At 34.0% G+C, this 20,423-nt stretch overlaps 1 protein-coding gene across 2 annotated transcripts; it reads left to right on the forward strand.

Annotated features, from left to right (window-relative positions):
• The first annotated feature begins 1,067 nt into the window (after nt 1-1,067).
• On the forward strand, nt 1,068-19,096 carry LOC132723363 (uncharacterized). Of its 2 annotated transcripts, none has more exons than XM_060708060.1 (14): nt 1,068-1,142; nt 1,444-1,577; nt 3,676-3,874; nt 4,681-4,782; nt 6,158-7,348; nt 8,093-8,244; nt 8,715-8,831; nt 11,621-11,715; nt 12,687-12,748; nt 13,544-13,704; nt 14,340-14,591; nt 15,625-15,766; nt 16,587-16,719; nt 18,921-19,096. In XM_060708060.1, the coding sequence occupies exons 1-14, from the start codon at nt 1,092-1,094 to the stop codon at nt 19,058-19,060; spliced, it is 2,931 nt and encodes a 976-aa protein (XP_060564043.1). In that variant the 5' UTR covers nt 1,068-1,091; the 3' UTR covers nt 19,061-19,096. The 2 variants fall into 2 exon arrangements, with proteins under 2 accessions (XP_060564043.1, XP_060564044.1); XM_060708061.1 differs by having other exon boundaries at nt 3,676-3,817.
• Nucleotides 19,097-20,423: the final 1,327 nt, after the last annotated feature.

The raw sequence follows: 20,423 nt of genomic DNA on the forward strand, positions 1-20,423 counted from the left end.
TTCATCGTACATATAACAAAAGTCTTCATCGGACCATTTACTTCTATACTCAGCCATGTTCTTAAAAGTCTAGGGTAAGTAAGCCTATCTAAAGCTAGATGTGTCCCCCGTTTTTTTTTTAAAGTCTAGGGTAAGTTGGCCTATCTAAAGCTAGAAGGGTCCCCCGTTGGGCGCCAATTTTGTAACGTGCACGGGCTAGCTGTTATATATAATTTTTCTTATGGCTTCTTTGCCAGTTGATTGGTTACAAATGATTATACAATAATTTGTTAAAACTTTGGAATCAAGTTTAATTAACTAATGTTATAACAGTAATGTGCTTGAAAGATAATAAGTGGTCCTTGAACTTGATATAAAATTGGGGTGACACTTTTTAGGCTATTTAATATATATAGAAAAACCACTTGGATATCGAGTTTTCAATACTTTAGTAATAACAATTACACCTAACGCAATGTTAAATTGATGCAATTGAAATACTTCGTAAATAGTGCAAGAACCCAAGTAATTAAACTAAAATATTAATTAATAAATTCTGTGGTGTTGACACTTCGGCAGCTGGACAGAGACTGATCGTCCACAGCTTTGAGCTCTATTTATACCCAATAACGTTGTTATACTTAATGATCGTTTACTGAAGTTGAAGAAATCAAGCATCCAAGAGATATTGATAATGGGTCGAATATTAGTACGAATGGTATTGAGTTCGAATAATTTTAAGGACGAATTGATCTGATGTTTTACAAATAATAAAATTATGCCCGTTATATCAAATAATTGCTACGAATAAGTTGTTAAATCTAATCAGGTAGTATTGATGTATTTTTTTACTTACTTATAAAAGATCAAACTCTTCATTTAAACACAGTATAACATATTTGTTTACAATTTAATTTACCAATAATTTAGGTACAAAACCACTAAATATCACTAAAGAATCTAGGCTGAACAGAACAATCGTCACAAAAGTACTTCACACTTAGAAGTGTACTGAAATTAACTCACACTAAGAGGTGCACAGGTGCATTGTATTAATATGTGGCATTTGTAAATGATAATTTCAGTACCCAAGAGTTACTTTATACTGTTGTATGCTGACTAAAGTACAGTGTGTGGAAGAAAGCAATGAAACTAAGCAACAGGTAATTCAATAATATGAATATTATTATACTAGATTCCTAGCAAGTAACCTAATATATAAAAGATAGAAAAATGGCTCAAAGAGTTGTACAAAAAAATGCCTCAAAGATGTGTTTTGTCTGTTTAATTGTGGTATAAAAGTAAAGTACTATGCATATGAATTTTTGAAAAATTTATTGGATATATTTGGGTCATCATTTTGCTCACCATTGTTTATTTTTGTACAATATATTATAGCGAAATGTAGATTGTCGTTGGATTTTGCTGTAAAAATGTAAACAATGTATTAAAGAACTTTTTCAGACAAATGGCGTGAAAATAAGCGAGAAAATGAAGAAGTTGTTGTATCTTCATGGCCAGTCACAGAAACAGCTTGATCATATGTTTACACTTCGCAATGTTCTGAAAAAACAGTTCCTGAATACCTTAGGTGTCAGGTAAGTTACTTTAGCAATAATTAGATTATAACTTTATCTACACTTTCAGTTCACAAATATGTTTACAAGCTCATTATCATTTGAAAATAAATGATCGCTAAAGTTATAACTTGTTTTATAATCATGTGATTTAAACTATTGAATTTCACACCATTTTATATTAGGGACTGAGGTTTTTTTTTGACTACAGTAGACGGAACTTGAAACAATTTCAAAATTAATGTTCCATTTGATGTAGGCCTATATAAATAAATTGTGTGCAAAATTTCAGATTATTCACTCACTCTGTTTTTTAGCTCACCTGAGTTAGCTCAGGGTGAGCTTTCAGGATCGTTGAATGTCCTTCATCTGTTGTCCGCCCACACTTGTTCATAAACACTCTAGCAGTCGCATTTTTGCCTCAATCATCATCAAACTTGGTCAGGCTGCTTGTATAGGTAATTGCTTGGATGAGTTCGAACATGGGTCATCTCGGATGAAAAACTAGGTCACAGGAGCTAAAAGTAGAAAAATCTTGTTAACACTATAGTGGCTACTGTTTTGTTCCAAATATCTTGGAAATTGGTCTGAAACTTTGTTTTGATGATTTCTAGGTCAAGTTTGAATATGGGTCACCTGAGGTCAAAAACTAGGTCACACCGCCCAAATATGGAGAAACCTTGTTTATACTCTAGTGGTCACATTTTTGACTCAATTATCATCGAACTTCGTCAGGATGCTTGTCAAGGTAATTGTTCGGATGAGTTCCAACATGGGTCATCTCGGATGAAGAACTAGGTCACAGGAGCTAAAAATAGAAAAACCTTGTTAAGACTCTAGTGGCTACTGTTAAGATCCAAATATCCTGGAAATTGGTCTGAAAGTTTGTTTTGATGATTTCTAGGTCATGTTCGAATATGGGTCACCTGGGGTTAGGAACTAGGTCACACTGCTCAGATATGGATTATCCTTGTTAACACTCTAGTGGTCACATTTTTTACTCACCTGTCATGAAACTTGGTCAGAATGCTTATCTCGGTAATTGTTTGGATGAGTTCGATGCGTCAGGTGAGCGATCTAGGGCCATCTTGGCCCCCTTGTTCCTGAATAATTCTTGCTCTTGTATAAAAATGACTCAAAATAGAAAAATAGAATTTTCAATTAATTTCTGAGTATATTTCTTGATTATCTTTAGGATATCTTTCCGTTTTAGTGCCTAATCTGTTCTTAGAAATTCAAATTTCATTTTGTAGGCTTTTATAACTCAGCAGAGTTCTTTAAATGAGGCCCATGCCCATGTCAAAGGTCAAAGGTCTTTAACCTTGGATTAAGTGATTAAAATGGCAATTTGATTACTAGACAAAATAAGTAATGTAGTATGCTTTTATCATAACTATTAAGATTCATTATGTTATCCAACAGAAATGCAAATCAAAGCTCTTTAGCAGGTTGAAGGTCAGTCCTGACAATTATTTTGAGAAATAAAGCACAGCTCAACTATGATTCTAAAGTAAAGCACTCCGCTGACAGTGATTCTTTAATGAAAGCACTGTGTTGACCATGACTCTGAGATAAAAGCATTGTTCTGATCATGATTTTGAGATAAAGCACTGTGTTGATCATGACTCTGAGATAAAAGCACTGTGTTGATCATGACTCTGAGATAAAAGCATTGTGTTGACCATGACTCTGAGATGAAAACACTGTGTTGACCATGATTCTGAGATAAAAGCATTGTGTTGACCATGACTCTGAGATAAAAGCATTGTTCTGATCATGATTTTGAGATAAAGCATTGTGCTGATCATGATTTTAAGAAAAAACACTGCTTGACCCTGAAATATAGAACACTGCTGACATTGATTTTGAAATAAAAACGCTTTGCTGATCGATCGTGAAAGCAATGGTCTGACCTTTATTTTTTAAGATGAAAGCACTGTTGGAATTCAATTTAAAAAAAACCTGTTAGAATCCTTTTAGTCCATTATCAATGATAATGAAATGTCCTTACTTTCTAGGAATTTGAATGTCTCTCATGATTTACATATTATATAACATGTAGATCTACTATTTTGTTTTATGTAAGACTGTATCATAGATAATGTTGATGATATTGTAGACTTACAGAGAGTATATTTACCAAGGTACTCATACATATATGGTTGAATGAGGAAGACCAGATAAATGAGCATCCACAGAGAATGCTGATTGATGAGTTCCTTAATACACCACATAAATGTCCTCTTATTGGAGGTGATATGGTAATTGATGAGTTCCTTAATACACCACATAAATGTCCTCTTATTGGAGGTGATACGGTAATTGATGCGTTCCTTAATACACCACATAAATGTCCTCTTATTGGCGGTGATACACCACATAAATGTCCTCTTATTGGAAGTGATACACCACATAAATGTCCTCTTATTGGAGGTGATACGGTAATTGATGAGTTCCTTAATACACCACATAAATGTCCTCTTATTGGAGGTGATACACCACATAAATGTCCTCTTATTGGAGGTGATACGGTAATTGATGAGTTCCTTAATACACCACATAAATGTCCTCTTTTTGGAGGTGATACGGTAATTGCATTACTTTATGTTTGGTAATAATTGTATTTATGGAAAAACTCTGTAGCATTGATGACAGACATGTATATAAAAGTGATAACTTATATAACATTTATGACATGTAATTTATATTATATGTATATTTGTGATATAGGCTGTAATACTTGTACTGGTATATATATACTTACTTTCACAAAAAAAAAAAAAAAAAAAAAAAAATAAGGACTTTACTATCATCCTGCAGGATTTGTTTAATCCACTGATCCTGATGCAAAAGTTTTAAGACTAAGTAGCTAGCAAGAGAATTCCATATTCAACTTTATATTTACAGATTAAAAATTTACTTATTTATATTTTATTGCCAAGTGTATGTGAAATAAAAGAAATTTTTCATTGTCTACTGACTTAAAACTCTCTGTAAGTAACTGGCTTTGTCACCTTAATTTTGTTAATAGGAAACACATGTTTATTTAGAGTAAGAATTCATAATAATTGCATATAATTATAGTTACCTCCGAGTTTGACTGGAAATGATCTTTACATTTCAGGTGACTGGAATGTTTACAACTGTTGCTGATTTAAAAAACAGCATACCAGAGGTTTCAACTGATGAAATGGAATGGAAATATTCTAAGCAGATATCTCAACAGGTTATTTCCTTTATCAACGTATCATTTTAATTTATGATCAACAAGTATGAAATACATGTATTTAATTTTACTTTGTATGCATACTTGGCTGTGAGTCTGAATGAAGTGTGTCATTTAGTTTATTTCTTTAAGAAGAAAAAGCAACTTTTTGTAATGTTTATTCAATTAGCAGAATACACAATTTGAAATAAGTTTTTAACTTGACTATTTGAAAAATATGAAAAGTTATTGTAGTCACCCTGGCGTCTGTGTCACAATTTGATGAAGTTTTTAAGTTCAAGTTGGTATCTCCAAAAGTACTGAAGGGCATGAGTTAAAACTTCAAACATTTATTTTAATGTGTAATAGAAGGTCATTGATTAAGGTCCAGATTTTTGACAGACTTATGGCCCTTTTTATGCCCCCACAATGTGGGTGCATATAGCATTGCACTTGTCGTCCGTCCGTCCGTCAGTCCGTCCGTACGTCCCGAAATCTTGTGAACGCAACTCCTCTTAAACCGTATGGCAGATTTTGCTTAAACTTACAGGGATGAACAACCTTAATGTGTAGATGGTAGTAAAGGAAGGAATTTTCGCTGCGACCAAATTTAACAGAATTATGGCCCTTTGTTGATTTTTTCACTAGATACTATGTAGAAATTTTGTGAACGCAACTCCTCTTAAACCGGATGGCAGATTTTGCTCAAACTTACAGGGATGAACAACCTTAATGTGTAGATGGTAGTAAAGGAAGAATTTTTTGCTGCAACCAAATTTAACAGAATTATGGCCCTTTGTTGATTTTTTCACTATATACTATGTAGAAATTTTGTGAACGCAACTCCTCTTAAACTGGATGGCAGATTTTGCTTAAACTTACAGGGATGAACAACCTTAAGGTGTAGATGGTAGTAAAGGAAGGAATTTTCGCTGCGACCAAATTTAACAGAATTATGGCCCTTTGTTGATTTTCATTATATACTATGTAGAAATTTTGTGAACGCAACTCCTCTTAAACCGGATGGCAGATTTTGCTTAAACTTCCAGGGATTAACAACCTTAATGTGTAGATGGTAGTAAAGGAAGGAATTTTTGCTGCGACCAAATTTAACGGAATTATGGCCCTTTGTTGATTTTTAGTTTTCAACTTGTGGCACATGTAGTCCAAAAAATATTTGACCTAGAGTCATAAGATTGACAGAACAGTGACGTGTGGGGGCATCCGTGTCCTATGGACACATTTCTAGTTAACCTAGAAAATACTTCAATACCTAGGCTCTTGATATACTATCAAGCACTGAGAATAGTTGAGCATGCTGCTGACTACTGACAGGTCTTGTTGTTTGTTTTTTCATCATGATTTTCAACGTACTTTGTTTCCTATTTTATTTCAGGTACTTGTTGGTATTATAGATGTGAGTAACAGTACTGGACAGATTGTTCTTTATGATGATACTGGAAGTATTGACTTTGTAACTTGTTGTTACCATGATAGAATAAATGAACCCTGTTCTCATTTATGTGAAGGACCATGTGATTGTAATAATATTGAAATTGGTGACACATTTTTATGTCCCTATGTGCACACATGTTGTGTGGGTAAAATAGTGGCTCTTAAAATGTATCAAATAATTTGTGAAACCATGGTAACCAGTAATGGAGAAAACTTTAAATTTTTAAGTAGAACAGAAAGGTCAAGGTCAGATGCTTGTGACAAGTATTTGGTTGTAGATATGAAAAATGTTGTGTATATAGGGAACAATCCTGAAGTAGGTCCTTCAAAAAGTGAACAGAAAGTTAGTAATGGTGTCAAAGAACTGAGTGCAATGAGGGAAGAAAATGCTAATATAAAACTGGTGTGTCACTCTGAACAAGATATTTATTGTGGACGTGAATCTTTGAGTTCAGATCATGTAAAGTGTAAAAATGAACAGACTGACGGAGTCACAAGTGTCAAAATAAATACTGAGTTATCAAAGTCTGAAATTTCTTTAGATTTCAAAAAGTCAAGCTTACATAAACATGTGAAGAAAGATGGAAGTATAGTGTTCTGTAGGAAGGTGGAATGTTGTGATAAAAGCTCTATGATTCTTAACAGAAATAATCTAGATCCCTCGTTATGTGATGGTAATTCAAATGGAGGTATAATTTCAGAAATCAATGTGCTTAACGAATATGATGAAAATCATCCTCTCAGTTCAGGAAGTGAGACTGTAAAGACAAACAACTTGCCATTTAAACTTGGCAAATCAGCATTTAAAGTAAAACCTATATCCAACAGAAAGAGAGCTTTTGTTGGAAATCATTCAGGTATCAAAAGTGATTCTGTTTCAAATAAAATGCCAAGAATTGATGATGGTAAACTTTTAGATAAGGGTAACGTAAGAGACAACAGGGAGGTAGAACATGAATATATGAGAGGAAACTTGCATGGTAACCATAGTGATAGCAGTGATGATAGATATAACCATGACTCTAGCCATGTAACTATCTACATAGAGAATAAGGGAAGTTTAATGTGTGCAGATGGGCAAAGAAGATTTAATGTAGACTGTGCAATCATCAACAGGCCAGAACTGGAAAAGGTAAATTAATCATTTTAATATGTATGTTAAAGTTTGCAATAATTGAAAATATACAATGTCTGAATGGTGGGTTACTTATACCTAATATGCATCTGTATTAAGATGTAATGTTATAAAAATGTGAGATGATCAAGTTACATGTTAAAGTTTCAGAAACATTGTGATGCTGGTATACTGCAGTTTAGTACATGTGTATCTTGTAAAACTTCCATTAAGAAAAATTGTATCTGAATATTACACAAAACTGTCGATTTAATGATCTTTGTTGCAAATATACAATCTCATTTTATGTAGATAAATATGAAATATTACCTGCAGAATTACATGTAACCAAGCAAGTTGTATTTTAATAGGTTTAAACCGTAAAATTCCTATTAAACGCACCCGGGGGCTAAACATTTTCCAAAAGGGGGGGCTTTTATTACAACACAGTTTTTCCTTAATCCAAAAATCACTGTAAATACATTTAGTGTTAGCAAGTGTTGGTAATAACATTAAAAAGTGTTAAAGTTTTAAAGTTCATATTATACATATTTGTGTTTACTATATATTCAAATGGATTCTGAATGATTTGAATAAAATGATGGCTTTAATTATGAGTTCAGCACTGATGAGAAGATATTTTTCCTTATCAAAAAGCCTGGGGGGGCCTTTATTAGGGGAGGGGCGTTTTTTAGGACTATTGTTAACAAGGACAATGCGGTAGATCATTTGGAAAACTTTATTACGAAGCATGTTTTTCAGGTTATCCTTGAGTTCTCAGGTAAATCAATAAAATGGTACCCGTTATTGTATATTGGAACTATTTACATTCTGTCTACACATGGGGAACCAGTTCTCTCTGTCTCATTGTCACATGATAAACTGAAAAAAATGTTGCTGAAAAACAAGTCAAGGTAAGCACGATTAGTAATGATTGTTTTATTTCTGGTTTGTATATACAAATGTAAACTAAATGAAGATGAATCTAAGTTTAATTCTGAATAGACTCAACCCTTACCATGCTAAATATCTGTAATGGACTGGTCCACCATTGATCATTTTTTTAGGGGAAAAATTCAAAAAAATTACTGACTGGATAGTGAACAGTGCAAATCAAAATCAGATGGTATTGTCGTGCCTGCTGATTTTTGGTCTGTACTGGTTGCATTAAAGGTAGAATCAGTTTCTTTTTGAGAATTTTCTGAATTATTAAATAAAGATAGCATCAGGTCATAATAATTATTATGATTATTATCAGATTTTTTTGAAAACGTTTTTTTTAGAAACACATGAACTGAAATTATTGAGTTATTTTTAATAAACTTTTAACTCCAATTGAATTACTTCGCTTTGTGACATGTAGATATATTTATTTTTATTGAAGAAGATGCCTTACAGTCAATGAGAATGTATGTATTACGAGGCAGTGGAATAATTCACCTCAGTCTGACACATTGTCATCACCCTGTCTTGTTTCTTTACAAGATATTCTAAAACCAGAGTAAGTGGTTTACCTACTAGTTCTTTGAAATTCATTTTATAATTACTAAAGATGTGTCTCCAATAACACCATCTATGCAACAAACTATCCATGTTTATTAAAAGTTTAAACAATTCATTTTGAATTAATGCTTATTTTTACACCGACAAGGTTAGCTGAATTAGCTAAATATTTCAAAAGATTTACTGTTATAATGGTGATTGACCAATAATTGATTAATTAAATGACAAGTGATTATAAAAACTGCATAAAATATAAAAAGACTGCCCCACACCTTTTATCAAGTGAGCATTAACTGGTAAATTACGAAGGATATTCATAGAATATTGTGTGGGTCACATGAGTTATTGATTATATTTGTGAAGCTGAGCATAATATTAAAGACAATATTGGCAAAATGTATGGTTATTTTATATTTTATGTACAGTCACCATTTACACTTGGATGGGCATAATGTCACTTTAAAGGATTTGAATATTAAAATGACAAAGTTTAGCAGCCTACAGTATAGGGCCACATTTGTCTGTTACAGAATGTGCTGATTGACCTAGATACAGTACGCTCACCGCGGGTTTTGCTTTTTCCGCGATACCACCGCGGACGATTTTTTTTCATCGCGGACAAACGCGGGGGTTCGTCCGCGATGAAATCCTAATTTCCCCCGCGATCCCCGGTGTTCAGTTGTTTCCCCCGCGGACAAAATTCTGACGACCGTTCTTCATTCGTCGATAAAATCAGTCACCCGTTTCCCGCGGGGGAACGCCAAGGTCAGTTGGTCAGTATAAATTAACCTCCAAAAATAATAGACGTTTTATTATTTTTTAACGTCATCTTTTTTACACAATGACTTGAAAACTGACCACAATCGTCTCCTTAAATGTTATTATACGTTAAATTTTTTTAACGGAATTTGAAATAAAAATAATTACAGCTGTACCTGTTTTTGTTGTTGTTTTTAATATTTTTGTTATAAACGTCCACAAAACTATTCGTCCACATACCAATATTTTTACAACTGAAATCGTCTTTTATCACTGTCATCTTTACTTTTTCATTCCTTGTTGTTCTCAAAGTATTATTGCTGTTAAACTATATGGGAGCCATAAATATGATACTTAGTATAAAAAAGGACATTTGTGCTGATTTCTCAATGATGACTGACGCTATAGTACACATGTCCTGTAAGAGGTCGATGAGTGTGAATACAAGACAAGACATAAATAAAATACATGTACATATCTTAGAAATAAAAGAAAAAGATATTTAAACCATCTATAAGATTTTATTTGTATGCAATTATATTCTTTAAAAACGGGTAGACTTGTTTGTTTGTGTTTTTTTACAGTAAAAACCCCGTCGAAAATGGACATGAGAAATATGCATGACACTTGCCAAACAGTTTTTGTATACTGTACATACCGTATATTTGTTTGACATAAATTCACCCATTAAAAGATAATAATTAGGCTGCCTTTTACAAATTATAAAATTACATTATTATCCTCGGAATTAATTTCAATGAAAACTTAATATAATAAATACAAGAAAGCAAAGACAATTACGTTCAATTGTATGTACTTAAAACTACATGTTGTCTACAAATACTATTATTCCCATGAACAATAATATCTTAAGATAAAAATAAAATGAAATATTTTTAACTTGAAAATCGGTCGATGGAAGTTCTTAGAAAATAACTGCCATGTGCTTGTTTGCCTTATATACATGTATGCACATGCTGTTCATAATAAAATAACAAAAAGTATAACGTCAAGTTTAACAAAATTCTGCAAACAAAAATCCATAAAAAAAGTAAAAAAGAACAAACAAACAAACTACTAAAACAAAAATGAAAATAAACTTCAACAGTTGATACAAACTTCAAAACATATACATTACGCTCACACCTGTAATTAGATAAATCAAGAATATCATTTAATGTATATTTTGGTGAAATAAACGCTTTCTTTTAATGTTCCAAATAAAATATAAGACTTTATGATCAACATGCAAATAAACAGAAAAAGTAAAACGCATCTGACAATTGAAAGAGACGTCCTGGAATATTGCCTGAATAAATTGTTGAGGGTTACGTTTTCAAAGTTTTTAAATAAGAAACAAAAGCTGGCATATAAATTGTTGTAGTATCTTTTTCATAAATGTCATATGCCGAATTTTTCATTATTTGACTTCAAGTTTCTCACTACCATAAAGTTGCGACGACAATGATTTATCTTGATGTCGAATACATGTTATACATTACCCAACACAATAACAAGAAGAAGAACAAGAAATACACTGCATTTGTATATGTACTTTTATTACAACAAAAAAGAAAACAAACAACAAATTTTACATATAGTTACATGTACAGTACATGTTACAGTACGTACGTATACTGATGTTTAAATACAGTAATTAATTTTTAAAATTGAAGGTTTCCACCGCGTTGACTGGTGTTTGACCGCCGCGTTCCTCCGCAATTTACCGCTGCGTTCCGCGGGGGAAACGGTTTCAGCCGCCGATTTATGTCCGCGGTGGTGAAAATTTTCTGTCCGCGGGGTCACGCGGACAATATCTGAGCAAATTTTCGTCCGCGGTAAACCTCATCCGCGGGGTCACGCGGGTTTTGAAAAAGTCGCGCTGAGCGTACTGTAGCTGATTGATCTGACATTACGACTGTTAGTAATGCAAGGATAGTAATGTCTTTTGATAGTCATTTATAAAATTGGCAAAACATTTTTTACAGTTTCTGTTATATATTTCTACATTTTGGTTTCCTTTTTCAGGTTCACAGAAAAGTTTGTCAGTTTTGAAGGTCAGATTATCAGCAGAACTTTTGTTAAACCAGGAATTGCTCAAAAATCTATGTCGAAAGATTTAAGTAGGTTATTAATTTAACTGAATGCCTTAAACTAAAGGTTACAATTTTGATAAAGTTTATTTATGCTCATGATAAAATTTTTCATTTATGTGGTACAATATTGCCTTATTGACTGCTTACTTTAGCATGCAATCTGTCTATAGTAGGTTGGAAAAAAAACAAAAAAAACCAACTGATTTACTTGTGAAATCTCAAACATTAGGTAATCCTGCTCTTAAATTGTTCCATAGGAAAAATGTAATGTTGAGCTTCAGAGGCAGTTTTTTGTGCCCCAACTTTAGGGGTGGGGGGCATTTAGATTTACCCTTGTCCGTCTGCCCGTTCTCTTTTGTGTCGCACGTTTCTCAAAAAGTATTTGACCTAGAGTCATGAAACGTAACAGGAATGTTGATCAGCATGTGCAGTTGTGCACCTGGGTATTTTCGTGTGGATTTATTCAGTATTTTTAGAGTTATTGCCCTTGATTTTGCAATTTTCAACTTGTGTCACATGTACATTGTAACTAAAAAAGTATTTGACATAGAGTCATGAAACTTTACACGAATGTTGATCAGCATGTGTTGTTATGTACCTGGGTATTTTCATGTGGGTTTATGTAGAATTTATAGAGTTAATGCCCTTGACTTAGTAAAATTTTGCAATTTTCAACTTGTGTCTCATGTAACTCAAAAAGGATTTGACATTGGGTCATGAAACTTTACAGGAATGTTGATCAGCATGTGAAGTTATGTACCTGGGTATTTTCATGTGGGTTTATGTAGAATTTATAGAGTTATTGCCCTTGACTTAGTAAAAATTTTGCAATTTTCAACTTGTGTCTCATGTAACTCAAAAAGGATTTGACCTAGAGTCATGAAACCTTACTGGAATGTTTCATAGCATATGTAGTTAAGAAAACAATAGTTCATATTGAGAATGTTTGTATAATCACAAGCATGAAAGAGAGACTGATATTATGATTATTTTTGCAGATAGTGGCTATATATATTCAAGACTACATGTCCAGGATGTCAACGGGAGTGAAGATATCTGGGTAAGAATATTAAGATATAGTATTAAATCTTCACTTTGTAAACTGCAACTGATTCTACACATGCAACCAGTGCAGTCAAACATAAGCAGGCGCAAATTAAACATTCCATTATATCATTCAAAGTTAATGTTCTTAACCTTTACCCTGCAGATTGCAGCTGATTCTAACTATGCAATTAGTGAAGACAAAAATCAGCATGCCATACTGTGCTGTCTGATCATGGTCTGCAATGTTTTCTTTATAGACATGACATACTTTGAAATTTTCCCTAAGATGATGAATGGTTTTGTCCAGATTAAAAGATAGACAAGTCCATTTAAGATATTTAGGTTGGTATAGGTTAATGTCATCATGTGAGGGATTCATGATTAAATTGTATGTAACAGTATGAATGTAGGACCAAAGAGTATTGAATGTCATTTCTTGCTATACTTTAAAGTATCATGTTCTTTTCCTAAAAAAGTCATTTGTACATACATGTAGTTGTATAATTCTTGACCTTTATGAAATAACCCTGTCATGGGTAAGTGAAAGTGCTGGGCATTAAATTGTTCTATAGACATGTTATATGTATCAGTGGTTGTTTTGGTAATGTTGCGATTAGTGTTTTATCAGAACCCCATTATAATGCAGTTTTAGACCTTGGACCAAAAAATGAGCATTTTAACGGGGTTGCAGTGTACATGTATATCTTTATCAAACTAGCCAATGATATCCTAATTTGACTAGTCTGTTTATTGTATTCTGAATACAAAATTTGCATTCAAGGCATTTAAATGTGTTAACTTATTGCAGGTGTATTTAAATGACAGAAACATTGTATGTGAGAAGGGTTTAACTCCAGGTTACATGGTCAGATTTTATGGTTTGGAGAGGAAGTTATCTCAATTAAATAACATTTACACTAGACTGGTTCCCTTGTCATGTGTACAGATACTGTTTTCACAGTCGGAAAGGTGAGAACCAATCTATCTTTCTCTGATGAGTTCTAATTGCTTTTATAATAGCAAAGGTGGTTTCAAAAGACAAAATAATATAATAATTATACTCTGAAAAAGGTTTAAGGTGAATAACTTTAGTTTTACTTTATTTCTATTTAATTCCAAGGTTGTTACTAAAACAAAAAATGTGAATGTTGTTGCTGTTTTAGTTATTACACTTAAAAAAATCTTTACATATTTGCAGTATTTATGATTTGCTATGTTTGTTAATGTGCAGGTTTTAATTAACTTGATTGCTTAAATCAGCTTGACATATGAATCACTAAATAATAAACATTTTGTGTGGCGGCATGGCTGAGTGGTTATTGCGTTGGATCAGTAATCTAAGGATCTCTGTCTGCACGGGTTCAAACTCTGTCAGGGGCGAGCCATTGTTCCCTTGAGCAAGAAACTTTACACCCATTGCTCAGTACTGGATGATTCCAGGAACGGATTCGAGAGCATGTCTATTAAAAGACTTTAAGCTTCCTACACAATCAAAATAACATAAATTCTGTATAACCCAAATCATAAACACATAATTATGTAAATGTTAAGGCTTTCTGATATTGTTTTGGAGAATTCCTTTACCCTGCTTGCTAATATTTCAGGGGTGAAGCTAGAAATGAATTAGATGTTGGACTAACTGATACAAAGAAACAGTTTCCAGTACTGTCTTTGGTTGATTTGTGGACGACTTCGACTCCTGGTCAAGTGTTTCAGTGTGTCTGTGATATTGAGAAGATTCTGAAAGTGTCTTTGAAGTGTGTATGTGAGATATGTGGTAGTCTAGTGGTTCACTCACAATGTACAAACACTGCATGTAGTAGGGGAGAATCTTACAGGTTCCTGGCAAGAGCAAGGTAATTATATATAAATGGACTGGTTTTGATAGTAATGTTATAAAAGGACCCCAAAAGAGCTGAAATTGATGGTGTATATCCATGTCTCAAAACAAAAACTGATCTATTGTATATTTAGTTGAGAACATAGATTCTTAACATTGCCATTTTTGATATTTAGCTGATATGATCTCTCTTAGCACAATAGGGAGAGCATCAGATTAGTGACCCAGGGGTTGCTGATTTGATCCTCGGGTGAGGCCTAATTTTTTCTACATGACCTTTGATCTCAGACATTGAGTCTAATGGTTATTTTTATATCACTGCAGATGCAGAAATCATGTTTGGATTTGTAGTTGGTCACTGGCAGATAAATAGATAATAACTGGTTAACCATGAAAGCCAGTTAGGATAAACGACTTCAACATTTGACCGAAAACATTGTTGAAATCAGTGCTGAGAACAGAACAACAAACAAAAGATTGCATCCATCTTTAAAATGCATACCTTACTTAAAACAAAGTAGTTTTGAAGCGTTGTTACTAATATCTTTGTGATCATATTTGGTATCTATAATACAAATGTATATTCATTAGGTTGCTGGAACAATATTTCTAATTCAAGTACAGTTCCACACAATTGTGTTGAGTTCAGTTTTCAGATTTTAATTTCTGAAATGTGGCTATAATATTTTTAAACATCTGTTTGTTAAAGATCAAACAATAGCCTTTTGGTAGCAAATGATGTTTAGAAGCTTGTGTGGCATCTATGGTAGAGTGGTTAAGGTTAATGACTTCAAACCACTTGCCCCTCACCACTGCGGGTTAAAATCCCACAGGTACTTTTGATTCATTCAGCTAGCTTCAGATTTCAGGTGCCTGCTTAATTCCTGAAATAATAAATGCTTAAAGGGCACATGAGGTCTTCCTTCCCCCAAAAAGCTGAAAAATTGCCATATGACCTTTACAGTTTAGATGTAAATTTTAAACCTGATCCCCAGAAAAGCTTAACTTTTTGTATGATTATAACTACATGCATATTATTTTTACTGCAGTGCAATAGTAGATGACAGTACATCTGTTGCTATGGTAACATTAACAGGAAGTAGTGTACAGAGCATGCTCCAGTTATCACATGATCAATGGAAATGTCTAGAAGAAGAAGTCAGTAAAACTGGGGAAGTGTTTGTGCAACAGGTATTTTACTTTATGTGTTTCAATAATTTGCAATTTCTGCTACAAAGATTATCTCATGACAAGCTCAAGATTTAAATAATTGTTCTTGATATCTTAATTATCATAATTGTGAATCTTCTAGTAGTGTACTGCCTGTTGAGTTAAAATATGCTTTTCATGAGTGAAAAAATCGTTTTGTTGTTCTGTAAAAGATATGATAGAATGAAATTACACGATAATTCGAATAATTCTCTAAGTGATGGACTTTAAAATGTTAAAAGAACTAGTGGGGCAGTCTTATGTTTCTATTAATTTAATATTTATGTTGAGACTTTTAAAGAAGTACAATAATAAATTTTATTGTAAGAAATCCAGGCAGAAGATATCAGATAGTTCAACTGTCCCTTTAAACCTTACCTGTAAGTCTATAAGATCAAATCCTTTACACCTTGCATGTAAGTTCATGAGACAAGTCCCTTTAAAGCTTTCATGTTAGATCATGATTTCTGTCACTTTAAACCTTGCATATTAGTCCATAAGACCTGTCCCTTAAAATTATTCCAGTTGGTCCATAAGATATGTCCCTTTACACTTTTCAATTTAGGCTTTAAGATCTGTTCCTTTTACATCTTTTATACTAGTCAATTAGGTCTGTCCCTTCAACACCATTCATGTCAGTTCAAGACATCTCTCCCTTTAACAGCATTCTCTCCCTTCAACACCATTCATGATGTTTTAGCTAGATGGTTATAAAATATAAAACACTAATTACAAAGCAGAGTGCAAGAGGTATCTCAGTCAGTACTATGACAGTTCTAGTTACTAGCGTTTATTCTTTCAGTTTAATCCCAGCTTGACCACATGTTTAGAGAGGTTTGTGTATAGGCTATGCGATAACCATTCTGTGAAACAAACATGGCTTCTGACAATGAGGTCAAGGTCATCTCTGGATATTAACAAAATAGGTCATGATGGTAAGTATCTACTGTTTCTATTTCATTCTTGATTACATAGTAATTGGGGGTGTTTGTGGCCGAGTGGTTAAGGTTATTGATTTCAAACCACTTGCTCTTTACTGCTGTGGGTTCAAATCCCTACATGGACTGTGGATACTTTCATGTGAGGAAGCCTATGGAATGTCAGTGGTTCTACTCAGGTGTCTGTTTTTGCCTCAAATAATGCATTGAAGAACACCTGGGGTCCTCCTCCACCAGTAAAGCTGGAAAGCTGTCATAGGATCTATACTGTGTTGATGCGACATACAATCCAGTGGGGGGGGGGGGGCGGGAAATACAATTTGATTTTAACTTAACTGTTTTGCAACTGAATATTGTTTACATGTAAGGGCTAATTAGAAAAAGTTATATAAGCCTTAGGCCTCTCTCGGCAACAGTTACTGGTTCGTAACCTATGCAACCAGTCTGTGCCAACTATATATGATTATAGTTTGCACTGTTTTTAGCTCACCTGTCACAAGGTGACAGGGTGAGCTTTTGTGATCGCTTTTCGTCCGGCGTCCGTCCGTCCGTCCGGCGTCCGTCCGTAAACTTTTACTTTAAATGACATCTCCTCATAAACCACTAAGCCAATTTCATCCAAACTTCACAGGAATGTTCCTTTGGTGGTCACCTTTAAAAATTGTTCAAAGAATTTAATTCCATGCAGAACTCTGGTTGCCATGGCAACCGAAAGAAAAAACTTTAAATATCTTCTTTTAAAAAACCATAAGAGCTAGAGCTTAGATATTTGGCATGAAACATCTTCTAGTGAGTGTCTACCAAGTTTGTTCAAATAAAAGCCCTGGGGTCAAAATTGGCTCCGCCCCAGGGGGTCATTGATTTTCCCTATATGCATATAGTAAAAACTTAAAAAATCTTCTTTTAAAGAACCCAAAGAGCTAGAGCTAAGATATTTAGCATGAAACATGTTCTAATGGGTGTCTACCAAGTTTGTTCAAATAAAAGCCCTGGGGTCAAAATTGGCCCCGCCCCGGGGGTCATTGATTTTCCCTTTATGCATATAGTAAAAACTTAAAAAATCTTCTTTTAAAGAACTCAAAGAGCTATGGCTAAGATATTTAGCATCAAACATGTTCTAATAGGTGTCTACAAAGTTTGTTCAAATAAAAGCCTGGGGTCAAAATTGGCACCGCCCCAGGGGGTCATTGATTTTCCCTATATGCATATTGTAAAAACTTAAAAAATCGTCTTTTAAAGAACCAAAAGAGTTAGAGTTAAGATATTTAGCATGAAACATTTTCTAATAAGTGTCTACCAAGTTTGTTCAAATAAAAGCCCTGGGGTCAAAATTGGCCCCGCCCCGGGGGGTCATTGGTTTTCCCTATATGCATATAGTAAAAATTTAAAAAATCTTCTTTTAAAGAACTCAAAGAGCTATGGCTAAGATATTTAGCATCAAACATGTTCTAATAGGTGTCTACCAAGTTTGTTCAAATAAAAGCCCTGGGGTCAAAATTGGCACTGCCCCGGGGGTCATTGATTTTCCTTATATGTGTATAGCAAAAACTTAAAAAATCTTCTTTGAAAAAACCAAAATAGCTAGAGTTAAGATATTAAGCATGAAACAATTTTTAGTGAGTGTCTACAAAGTTTGTTCAAATAAAAGCCCTGGGGTCAAAATTGGCCCCGCCCCGGGGGTCATTGATTTTCTTTATATGTGTATAGCAAAAACTTAAAATCTTCTTTGAAAAAACCCAAATAGCTAGAGTTGAGATATTAAGCATGAAACATCTTCTAGTAAGTGTCTACAAAGTTTCATAGCCGGTAAAAACTTAAAAAAAAATCTTCTTTTAAAAAGCCCAATGAGCTAGAGCTTAGATGTTTAGCATGAAACATCTTCTTATGGGTGTCTACCAAGTTTGTGCAAATAAAAGCCCTTGGGTTAAATTGGCCCTGCAACGTTAGGGGGAGGGATGGGGGTTGGGGGGCCTATATACAAGTGAGCGACCTCAGGGCCATTATGGCCCTCTTGTTTATTCAAGGCAGTACATATTTTGAATATCTTTCCCTACATGTATATAAATGAGGTATGATTTAATCCATATTTAAAAATGGACATTTCCATTTAATTAATACATTTAAGGTGGTGAGGGTTAAAGAATTTATGATTTTAAGATTATTAAATCATAAAATTCATTATAAATCTTGTTTTGCAGAGTTTTGTATGAAGACTTTTGATACTGGATCATCAAAGATATCAACACAATGTTTACCATTTCTACATTTAGAATGTATCACCATGTCTACATTTGAACCACTGACATGGGCCATACATCACCTCAATATAAAATCATAATATGCTCAAGACATTCCACTAAAATATCATGTTTATATAAAGAAATAGTGAAATTTATTTGTAACTGAACAAACTGTGAAAAAGACCATATCAATAAGAACTTGTTCTATTTGTGTTTTTTATTATTCACAATGAACACAGTCTGAAAATAAACAATACAGAAAACCTTTAAATGTGACAGATATACAGCACAAGGTTGACAATACACATTTCCATGTCAAACCGAAGGGAATGATTAAATTGACAATAAATAATATAGCCATGAACGTGAAAAGGCAATACAATGAAGGGAGTAAAATAATTTGATACATTTTGGGTTTTAATTACCTATCAATTAAAGTTTTTTGTGCCACTTCACTTGTGATGTTGTGTCTTGTAAAATATGTTACAAATGGCGGATTTTCCCATCAGGGGAATAATCTCCATGTGAAGTCCTGACTTCATGTACCGTGCACCTGTATAATTCGTTATATTTCTCGCCCCCAAGTTTTTGACACATTAATTTGTAAAAGAAAAAAAACTGAAAAACACACATAATAAAATCCACCTAAAAAAAATCAGTCACGGTACAAATAACCCATGGTCATGGTCACTACACAATAATAACCAGTTTACATTGTTCTGAGTAGTAAAATAATTCACATTAGAACCAACCCTGTGATTGAACATCTTTAAAGGGTTTTAATTTTGGGGGTGATGAGTATAAACACTGATTGTATATTAGCTTATGGCATTGAAATCTTGTCCATTTGGGTTTTCCTTGTTATTCCCCTTTAGGTGGGGGTTAGTAGGTAAGGGGGGGTTTCGTTGAACATATTTGGTTGGGGGGAAATTTGGGGTTTTTCCTGTGGGGGGGGCCTTGGGGTTTTTTTGACCCTTTTCGGAAATCCCCCGAGGTGGGGGACCTATGGGTATTTGTGTTTTGTAGGTCAGTGACACCAGGGAGTTTGGGGTAAGTTGGTCCCTTGTGGGGGATCCATAAATTTGGGGGCCGGAAATGAATGTTGCAAGGGAATGCCTTTCGGGGGAGTAAGTGCGTAAACCGGGGGTAAATAAATAAACTTTCTAAGGAATTGTGGGTTCCTCAAGTGACACACCTGCCCGTTACCTAATGACATATTATCGAATTGTTCACCTCAATTAAATCTTCTGTCTTATCCCACTTAAGAGGATGGGGCCCAACCTGATTCTGGATGCGGACATGGTCCCCAATGCGGAGTGCGGGGAGTCTCTTAGTATGTAGCCTCAATCTTTCATATGACAACAATATGTCGTTCCTAAGAGCGGCCTCACGTAAATCAAGGGTCTCACGCCATGTAGTGTGGGGGAGGAAACGACCCGGTGGATGGGTATGAAATCGCGA

Source organism: Ruditapes philippinarum, unplaced genomic scaffold (assembly GCF_026571515.1).
Source record: "Ruditapes philippinarum isolate M1 unplaced genomic scaffold, ASM2657151v2 ctg7191_1_1_1_1, whole genome shotgun sequence".
NCBI classification, from domain to species: Eukaryota; Metazoa; Mollusca; class Bivalvia; order Venerida; family Veneridae; genus Ruditapes; species Ruditapes philippinarum.

Excerpts from the sequence above, each read along its gene's own strand:
- LOC132723363 (XM_060708060.1), top strand. The coding sequence starts at position 1,092 with ATGCTGACTAAAGTACAGTGTGTGGAAGAAAGCAATGAAACTAAGCAA. Across the intron at positions 4,783-6,157 it reads CTAAGCAGATATCTCAACAG|GTACTTGTTGGTATTATAGA; the intron begins GTTATTTCCTTT and ends ATTTTATTTCAG. Across the intron at positions 8,832-11,620 it reads CAAGATATTCTAAAACCAGA|GTTCACAGAAAAGTTTGTCA; the intron begins GTAAGTGGTTTA and ends TTCCTTTTTCAG.